Source organism: Eucyclogobius newberryi, unplaced genomic scaffold (assembly GCF_026437365.1).
Source record: "Eucyclogobius newberryi isolate DKJ021-1_F unplaced genomic scaffold, fEucNew1.0.hap1 SCAF_3, whole genome shotgun sequence".
Taxonomy (NCBI): domain Eukaryota; kingdom Metazoa; phylum Chordata; class Actinopteri; order Gobiiformes; family Gobiidae; genus Eucyclogobius; species Eucyclogobius newberryi.
In genome coordinates this window covers 33,122,523-33,132,600 of record NW_027315945.1, presented here as the reverse complement: position 1 = coordinate 33,132,600, position 10,078 = coordinate 33,122,523, and the positions used below count along the sequence as shown (strand labels likewise).

At 39.8% G+C, this 10,078-nt stretch overlaps 1 protein-coding gene across 1 annotated transcript; it reads right to left on the bottom strand.

Moving 5' to 3' along the window:
* Window positions 1–1,047: 1,047 nt before the first annotated feature.
* cdc42l (cell division cycle 42, like) lies at window positions 1,048–8,887 on the bottom strand. Its single transcript, XM_072460577.1, has 6 exons — window positions 8,779–8,887; window positions 7,403–7,507; window positions 5,495–5,567; window positions 5,301–5,410; window positions 3,499–3,696; window positions 1,048–2,446 (listed from the first exon to the last, which is right to left on the bottom strand). The coding sequence occupies exons 2-6, from the start codon at window positions 7,505–7,507 to the stop codon at window positions 2,357–2,359; spliced, it is 576 nt and encodes a 191-aa protein (XP_072316678.1). The 5' UTR covers window positions 8,779–8,887; the 3' UTR covers window positions 1,048–2,356.
* Window positions 8,888–10,078: the final 1,191 nt, after the last annotated feature.

Sequence of the window (10,078 nt, the reverse complement as noted above, 5' to 3'; positions counted from 1 at the left end):
TTAAATCCTCTCATCTTGACTTACTAATGAAGTAAATCTACTCAAGACACAGATATTCTGAATTCCAGTCATTTTGAGTTGTAGTTATAGTTTTACATTTAAAACATCTTCAGATGTGGATTCTTTTTATGAACCAAACAGTGACACAGACGATCTGCGGCGCTCACATCTCACACCAACAACGCTCCTGCAGCTGAACTTAAACTAACCAGAACTGTGTTCACTTTGACAACTCTCCTGTTTTATCACATGTGCACCAACAGGTCATGTCCTCGTCTCCATTTGGGTTATTTATTTGTCGTCCGATGCAACGTGCCCGTGTAATCTGAGCTTTATCACGTTAACATCGGTGTCTGTCTCGTGCTTTGTCTCTTATTATTGTACATGTTTTGCACACGCGTCGTAGATCTGCTCCGTACGTCTAATAAACACTGTAGTGAGACTTAAAACCATTCGTTTGTTTGCTTGTTTGTTTACTTGTCGTTCACGTGACACGAGCAAGTGGAAAACGATTGTGGAAAGTGCTGATGTTTTGTCCTGGTTTAAGTCTCTGTCATTACTAACTACATGAAACAAAAACTGTCAGGAAGAGGAACTTTTACTGTCAAAATAAAAGAGGTGAAACGATTATTAGGCAGAAAATGGATGGAATCATGTTCGTTCAACTGTATCGCGTCCGATTTATGCTTCCAGACATAGATTTGAAGAGTTTTGTGGGTGATTTTTATTCCTTTTTCTCCATATTGTGTATTGTAAAAGCATTTTTTTTAATTGAACACGTAAAATATAAACCAAAAAACTATATTTTAGTAGGAATTTTGTGAGATTCCACGAGGACAGAGCTCTGATGAATGGATTAATTTATACCATGTTTCAATATCAGCGCCAAAAAGGGGATTAAGTGGGCGGGGCTACAGTATATAACAGTAAAAATACTAAAACATGTTAAAAATCAGGCCTTTTATTTTGTAAAGTCAATTTCCTGTTAGTCTTTGCCTTTTAAAGAAACACTTTTTTGATTGCGACCGGGAGGAAAAGAAAACAAGAAAAGAGACATTTCTTCAAACCATTTTATTACAAATATTCAGTGATTATAAACACCCACGATTAGTCGTCGTCGCCACGGTGACGATCTGTTCACACCTTTTTAAGACTAAAAATTGTTGGATCAAGTTTGTTGTCGGCCCGGGAAAAAAAACACAAAAACAACAAGAACAAAAAGGCTCAAGTTTCGACGCTGAACGTTTTCATTGAGAAAATAAAAGACAAAAAAACACCTCCACAAAAGTCGACGCTAAAGCTACGTTTAAAAATCTCGCTCGACTCCGATTCGAAATAGAAAAATGAAAGCTAATCAAGTACCTCTTTGCGTTAATTAGGCTTCCCCTTAAAAGAGTATCCAAAATGTGTTTAAAAAAATAATACAAGTCCAGAGACACAATGCCACAATACATACTGATTAGTTCAAATGATTAAAATGAGGAAATTCAGAATAATTATTGCATTTAACTAAGTAAGTTTATTTACTTACAAATAACTAGATCATTTAAGTAGTTTCAACATGTTTTTCGTCAGTATTGGCATCATTTTTCACACAAATTAGTCATAAATCTGGGAAAAAAACAAGTCAAAACTAGTCAAGATTGATATTCTGAATTCGGCTCGTTTTAACTTTTTGCAGCTTAAGACTTTATTCCCAAGTAAATAAATGTTTAAAAAAATAAAAAGGTTGGAGCGTGTGTGAGAGGGAGGGGATCCCGCCCCACCTTTAAACTACGGATGAAAACACTGCATGTTTTAGATAAAGAACATAAAGAACATAAAGAACATAAAGAACATAAAAGAACAGGCGCCGTGAGTTTATTGCTTGCCAAGGCTCGGCTCCTTTAGCATTTTGACATGTTACAATGCAAAATTATTCATATCTAGATTAGGTAAAATGATATTAATTGAGGATTATAAAGTAGTTTTGACTAGATAAGATTTATTTACTTGACGGACCAAGATATATATTAAACTTCTATCAAGATCGTATCGAATTTGGTTCAATTTACTGCAAATTACTCTTATTTATTTACTTATTTCAAGTCAGACGATCTGGTGAAATGTCTTGAAACCAGTTAAATATGCTACGCACGATGAGCAATAACATTTTACCGAGTCAAAAAAACTACTACAGTCGGGATTACGTCGACATTCTGAGTTCAAGTCATTTTAAGCGAGGCTAGATATTACAGTTTTGCAGTGTATGTTCAAGGCACAAATCACGCAGACGAACTTTTGGTGCCTTCGTTCTGCTTTCTGTCCTCTCTTATGGTACGGAGCGGGTCGTGCGGGTCGTGCGGGGCGACGGGACCTACAACAGGACGCACTTCCTCTTGGGTTTGGTTTCGGGCGGCTCCAGCGCGGCTAAAATGGCCTCGTCGAACACGTTCTTCAGCCCTCGCTTTGTGGAAGAAGCGGGAAAACAACAACAACAATTTTAAGAGGGATAATCAACAGGAAATGAGTTTGAGGTCACAAAACACCGTAACATTTCAAAATTGCATCTCGTTCGAAGCTAAAACGATGAAAAAAAACGATGATGTTTTGTCCTGGTTTATCCTGGTTAACGCAGTATCTCCCACTACTTCTCCCACTAGTACACAGACCGCGTATATTTACACATGACTCGAGTATTATATTAATATTTGACAGTGCAACAGTAAATGTTTTCGTTAATTAATAGATCTACAAGTGACAAAAGCTTTATGATGACGATATTAAACTTCTTCAGATACAATATTGATACAAATACCTGATTGATACAAATACCTGTAAAATATATACGTTATGTCCTTCAAATGACATTAAAACTATAAATCAGATGTGATCCAGACATTTACTATTGAGTAGTTTCCCAACCAAAACTTTTTTTTAATTATTTCTCGAGTATTGTCCCGAAACACTACTTTTTACTTCTTATTAAGTAATATTACTTTAAAGTGCCGTTACTCATATTCAAATACAAGTTTTGGCAACTCTATGTCTCCTCTGTGTCTCAATACCGCATTTTCCAGACTATAAGCCTCTAACCCTAACCTTTTTTCATAGTTTTGGCCGGGGTGCGACTTATACTTATATTTATACTTATCCTCTGGAGCAACTTAAATGTGATATTATTTGTTATTTTCACACTTGCAACCGCATTTCATACTCCAGTGCGACTTATATACATGTTTTCTTCTTTATTATGCATTTTTTGGCTACTTATACTCCGGAAAATACGGTAACTACTTTAGTCTGTTTACACAAAGCAATAAACTGCAGACCAAGTGAAAGCGCTCGAAACAAAACCAGTCATAACGACGCCAACTACCGTATTTCCCGCACTATAAGGCTCACTCAAAACACTTTGATTTTCCTCCGCCTTCTAGTGCGGCACGTACGATAAACGCATCTCCGTAGCGTTACAAAGCGGTCAGACGCACAAACAGACCCCTCTGGGCCCAGACGTACCTGTGTGAGGGCGGAGCACTCCACGTACTTGACGGCCCGGAGCTCCCGGGCCAGCTTCTCGCCGCTCTCCGGGTACAGGGGACGCTGCTTGTTCTTTGCCAGCTTCTCGACGGTGTTGCTGTCTTCCCTGAGGTCGACCTGGGTTCCCACCAGGAGGAACGGCGTCCGGGGGCAGTGGTGGGAGATCTCCGGGACCCACTGGGAAAACCGAACGGCACACGTTAGGGGCGGATCACAAAAGGTTGAGGCCGTTAGGGAAGTGCTACGATTTCCTCCACAAACGAAACAATATCCCGCTTCATTCGGCGTGACAAAAAGGCTCACCCAGGAGTTTAGAGCCGTAAAAACAAGTCTTAAATGTGATTCTTGTCATATTTCATTATTTTTCCCTGATCTGTTAATTTGTTCCTACACGGTTCCAAAAACATGTAGAAAAGTAGTTTTATGGTTGAAATTGAGCCGTAATTTAACCAAAATGACGTAGAAAATGTGTAAATTTAGTGTATTTGATGAAAAAACTCCTAAAACAACTTCTCTCCAGCTTCATCTGGGTCAAATTTAGTAAAAATATTCATCACGTGACTTTTGTGTTCCAAACAACTCATCAATTAATCAAGGGAATAATCACTAGACTAATCGATCTGCAAAATGATCATTGAGGCTGCTTTGGACTCGAGCCTATTATTGGAGCAGAAGCAAATCTAATTGTGAACTCGATGTTTGACAGAAAAATTACAATTAGATGTTTGTCCCAACCCAATAATGCAAGATGTTAAAGAGTGAATCTAACAAAAATGAAAATGTATAAAGGTTTTGTTTGGATGGACTGAGGCCGTAGTGGACTAAAGACTTGTCCTGCCGTTCAAATATTGGACTAAAGGAGACGGTGGATAAAGCTCTGGAAACATTTCACTAACTCTATGATCGGACCATGTACCTGACCCACACAATCACAGTTTCATTCAGAAAGTACTGGAAAACATGGTCATTTTCATGTAAAAAGTCAGATCAAACTCAGGATTTACTTCCCGAATCTACAGTTTTAAAATACAAAGTCATTTTCATAGATTAAAACACAGATGAATCGACTAAACTATTGATTTTCAACCAGTGTGTCGTGACGTATGGCCAGTTAGTGCCAAATACTACTTTATTTCCTTCTGAAAGTTGTGATTTGGTGATATTCCAGTCGGTGCTGTGCCGAGGAACCTTTTCAACCAAAAAAGTGTGACACAAACTATGGACTAAAAGATGACCAAAAGACACATTATGAACACATTTGAGCGTAAAGCAGGAATAAGTAACATTTTGACACTATTAAACGTCTTTGTAAGTCCCTGTCATGGTTAAATATGCTTTCTCAGGGTGTTTGACGTGCCCCCTGCTGTCCCTGGACGGAACACCACCCTCGACAACTCTCCTGAGAAACCCTTGCTCTTTTTGTTCACATTTGGCGATATCAAATGTTTTTGTTTGTGATTATACTGAGTTACTAGTGTTATTATTTCATTATTCATCGTTTTATGTTGCAACTGAACGCCGAGACAAGTTCCTTAGTTTGCAAACTGTGTTCAATGGCAATAAACCTTTTCTGATTCTGATTAAACTGATAAAATAAAAAATAAATTCGCTTTTGCTTCCGTTTTCTGACAGTGTATTTTCACAAGTGAGCAGCAGGGGGAGCTATATCACCAGAGTCACTTAGTTCTGCTTCAAAACAGAGAGTCTAGTCTGAAAAACACCTCGAACACAAACAACACTGCGACACGGTTGAAAGCTCGGCGTGGAACTACGTGGCGTACCTTTTCTTTGACGTTTTCGAAAGAGGACGGCGACACAACGGAGAAACACACGAGGAACACGTCCGTCTGTGGGTAGCTGAGGGGCCGCAGTCTGTCGTAGTCCTCCTGACCTGAGGGGGGCGGGTTATACACGTGCAAAGTTACGTGTTACCGCAAGGAAAACCACCGACAAAGTGCGGCAAACGATTGTGTACCTGCCGTGTCGAAAAGCCCGAGCGTGTAGGGCTCTCCCCCGATCATCACGGTCACGGCGTAGTTGTCAAAGACCTGCGGAAAACACAAGACGCTTTGAGTATTCGAGGGGGACTTTGACGAGAGACGGGTGCGGCGGGACGAAGGGAGCAAACCAAAGCACCGGTACGTACAAATATTGAATAATAATTTATGTGCGATTAGATTTGCATTGTACTGTACGTTCTAAGAGTCAAAGTTCTCATTGTAAACAAGCACAGGAGCGTTTACTGTATATTCCGAACTTTAAGTTGCACCTTTTTTCTTAGTTTTGGCCGGGGTGCGACTTATACTTATATTTATACTTATATACTTATACTCCGGAGCGACTTATGTTATATTATTTGTTATTTTCACACCGCATTTCATACTCCAGTGCAACTTATATATGTTTTTGCCGGTGCGACTTATAATCTGGAAAATACGGTACGTTTGAGAGAAGACGGGGTTAGCGCCTTTAACATTGACTTAATTAATTACTGCAGTCTTTGTGATCTGCTAATTACGACCATTCAAATTGCAACCTCAATTCAATTGCGATAAACATCTTGCATCCCAAACATAAATTGTCATTTCTAGACCTAAAAAGGAGTCAAAGTTGGATTCTGTCTTTATTTAAAGTTCAGCAGTGACACATGTCCCACTTATCAAACCAATGTATCATAATGTATACAGAATTTTCCGGACTATAAGTTGCACCTTTTTTCATAGTTTTGGCCGGGGTGCAACTTATAATCCGGAGCGACTTTTATGTGATATTATTCGTTATTTTCACACCGACAACCACAAGAGGGCGCTCGAGACTTCCTCTACCTCCTGAGTTTATGGAGTTGTTTAGAAGTGTCACAGAGGAAGAAGAATTCAATGGATTTAATGATTTTGTGATTTTTTTTCTTCTCTATTATGCATTTTTTCGGCTGGTGCGACTTATACTCCGGAAAATACGGTAATATAGATTGAGATCTTAATGTAGATTTTTATTGGCGCTCAAAAAACTGTACATCAATAAATCAATAGATCAAAGTTGCATTTATGTAAAGAGAGAAGATACTTGTAATTCAAAGTGCACATGACTAATGATAATGAACCTGTGGTAAAAACTATATATTAGTTTGTGGAAAAATGACAAGATCTGAGAGTTATAGAGGAATCCCCTGTTTCTATGTCATAAACACTCAATTCCATCCAAAATGCAAGGACTTTTTTACACAAAAGGAAATAAATATGAGATTTTTGTACCAAATTTGACTCTGATGAAGCTGAAGTCCCTTGAGGAAATGACAAAATAGCTTTTAACTCTAATTGTACAAGTTGTTAATGTCTTTTGGAAGTAGCTCCTGCTCTGTCGAGTCATAAAACGTCCTCTCTCACCACACGGCATGTTTGGAGTCCAGAAAACAAGTTATTCCACGACTAAATCAGTTAACAATTACGTCCAATAATCGATTTAACTTTCAGTCCTGCCACCGTTTCCAATTCCACATTAAGACGCCAAGACGTGACTAATATATGTGAGTATTCAGAGGGTTGTACGTTATTTATTCACCTATAGGACGCAGTAAACAGTTAAACACTTGCCAAAGGGTGTAGGCTGAAACGTGTGTGTACTGTATATACCTCGCCATCATAAGAAGTGCGAAACCATTCATAACGAACAAAAAAGCAAACGGAAACTGTGCAATAACAGACGCAACGTGCAATATTGTCATGAACCAAGACTCAGAGTGAAGAGTTATACATTTAAACATGATTTTAAAGTGGAATAGACATGATTGGAGTTCATTTGTACAGTTGTTCCAGAGATTTAACCCTTTAACAGGTAAATAAACTGTTTGTTTTCTTTACGTTTTCTCGAGTCACTTTTGTCTTACCGTTGGCACATATTCAGAGGGGAATTTGTTTGTCGTGTAGGAGATCAATAAGCAGGTTTTTCCCACCGCGCCGTCTCCGACCACCACGCATTTTATAGTCTGCATCTGGAGACAAAAACAAAACAGAAAATAGGAAATCATTAGAAGAGTCAGACGCGGGGAGGAAGTAGAAATCCGTCACGCATCCTGCCACTTTAACGAACCCACTGACTGACTAGATGGTTCCAATTCGGCTGAAACCTTCAAAAACTACGGACCGTTGAGAAGTTTGTAAAGTAACATGTTGTTATTTCATGAACGGAGGCAAAGGAAGTGGAACGTGATGCGATTTAGCCATAGAATATCACGAAATGCGGAAAATCAAGGGGAATTTGGCAAATTAAAACCACGAGACACGTGCAAGAGACATCACAGCGTGGTTAAAGACATTTACGATCGTGTTTTACGTCGTTTGTTAATATATTAAGGGATTAAAACGACACTTGCAGTTTTGATGAAGGCAAAATCATGATTTACTGGCCAAACACTTACAAAAATGTCAACCCCACAACAGTTTTTCCTTGTATCTACAGCTTAAATTGCATTCTTTAGCTCAAATTATACGTTTTTGTTTGTGAAAAGCTAGAAAATACTACATTTCCCTCCTTTGCAATAGAAAAGCAGAGTAGAAAGTGAAAAACGCTGCTTGTTTTGTGTCGTGCAGACTTAAAATCATCAGTATTTGCGTCTGACGTGGGTTGATGATTGAAAACGTGGTCTGATGTGTCACTTTCTGGCATTTTAAAGAGCCCAGAGCAGTGGATAAACCTGCCAGGATTTAATATGTGAGGGTTTAATGCTCTTCTGGCTGCTGGACTTGTTATTGCATGTGGAACTACAACAAGATCAGTGACAGCAGCTCACTTCCGCATACCGATGTTACAATTAGTCAGGACGGATTTGGTAAAAAGAGAAACTTAAACTTTAGATTTCAAGTCAAGGAACGATAAACTGGGCATTAGCAAAAATATATATAAAGTTAATCATGTGTGACTACAACTTCACCATTTCTAAAGAACCGCTGGAGACACAAAAACTAACTTTACAGATTAAAAAGTGAAAATTAAACATAGAAAGCTTAGACAAAGTACATACGGGTGTTTTAGTAAAATACTAAAGATTATTTCTGACTAAGCACGGTTTGCGATCAGAAATAAAGTCGAAAAAAGAAGCATTTCAGAAGGCAGAAGAGGCAAGGTTGAGCTTTAATCAACCATTTAACACGTAATTACTTGAGATACGAGTCCTAACTTTGGATTAAAACGTTCCCTAAAACGTGCCGCTGTCAGACTGGCCGTAGTTTGTACATTTCGAGTCAAATTAGAACTTTTCCTCACCGTTTTCGCTCGAGCAGGTTAGGCGTTGGTTACATCCGGGTTTGAGGTCTGCTTCGTGCTGCGCATGCGCGGACGACGCACGCACTGGAGCGGGTTCAGCCGGTGACGTAAGGAAACAGCGCTATCTGCTGGAGGCGAGAGACGCAGCCGGTGAAAACTTTAATTTTGAGATTAAAACGTCTTCTGAACTCTACTTTATACAAATGTGAGAACAATAACTGTTGAAGGATACAACATTACTTACAGAAGGATTTTATTTTGTATTTTAATAAACTATATCTGACTGAAAATGAGTAGCCTATTGTTTTTTGTTTTTAGTTAAAACTTTCATGGATCAGGTTTGGGACTTCATGCTTCATGCTTCCTCCGTTTTAAGATTGTAAAGTTTGGTGTGTGTAAATGCTGCTTTAAGGGATGATCTTTATGTATTTATTGGGGTAAAATGCATTATGAGAAAATGTCCTCTGAAGTTACAATATCCCATATAAATCTATGGACGCAAGTTTATTCACTTTAATAATAAATCATTTTTCAGTGCAGATTGGACAGTTTTGTTGTTTCTATTCTACTTATATATATTTAAGGGGGAAGGGTTAAGGTTGGGAAAACCCCTGCGGTTTTTGGGGGTAAAAAAAGCAAGATTATTTCATGGGGGAAAGTAACTAAAAGAATTATGAGATCATTATCTTGGATTTATGGTAGGTAAGATCAAATAACCTTTATTTGTCCTACAATGGGGAAATTCCACTGTTGCAACACAGATTAGGCACAGAAACAGTTTAGGCACATCCATCCATCCATCCATCTTCTGCCGCTTTATCCGGGGCCGGGTCGCGGGGGCAGCAGTCTGAGCAGGGACTCCCAGACTTCCTTCTCCCCAGACACTTCCTCTAACTCCTCCGGGGGGATCCCGAGGCGTTCCCAGGCCAGCCGAGAGACATAGTCTCTCCGGCGTGTCCTGGGTCTTCCCCGGGGCCTCTTCCCGTTGGGACATGCCTGAAACACCTCCCGAGGGAGGCGCCCAGGAGGCATCCGGAACAGATGCCCGAGCCACCTCAGCTGGCTCCTCTCGACGTGGAGGAGCAGCGGCTCTACTCCGAGCTCCCCCCATGTGGCCGAGCTCCTCACCCTATCTCTAAGGGAGCGCCCAGCCACACGGCGGAGGAAACTCATTTCGACCGCTTGTATCCGCGATCTTGTTCTTTCGGTCACTACCCAAAGCTCATGACCATAGGTGAGGGTAGGAACGTAGACCGACCGGTAAATAGAGAGCTTTGCCTTTCGGCTCAGCTCCCTCTTT

Bases quoted from the DNA above. Each gene is read 5' to 3' on its own strand.
- cdc42l (XM_072460577.1), bottom strand. From the start codon at position 7,507: ATGCAGACTATAAAATGCGTGGTGGTCGGAGACGGCGCGGTGGGAAAA. The intron at 5,411-5,494 runs GTACACAATCGT...CGCCCCCCTCAG, and splicing joins CGGGCTTTTCGACACGGCAG to GTCAGGAGGACTACGACAGA. The intron at 2,447-3,498 runs GTACGTCTGGGC...TCTTCCACAAAG, and splicing joins AGTGCTCCGCCCTCACACAG to CGAGGGCTGAAGAACGTGTT.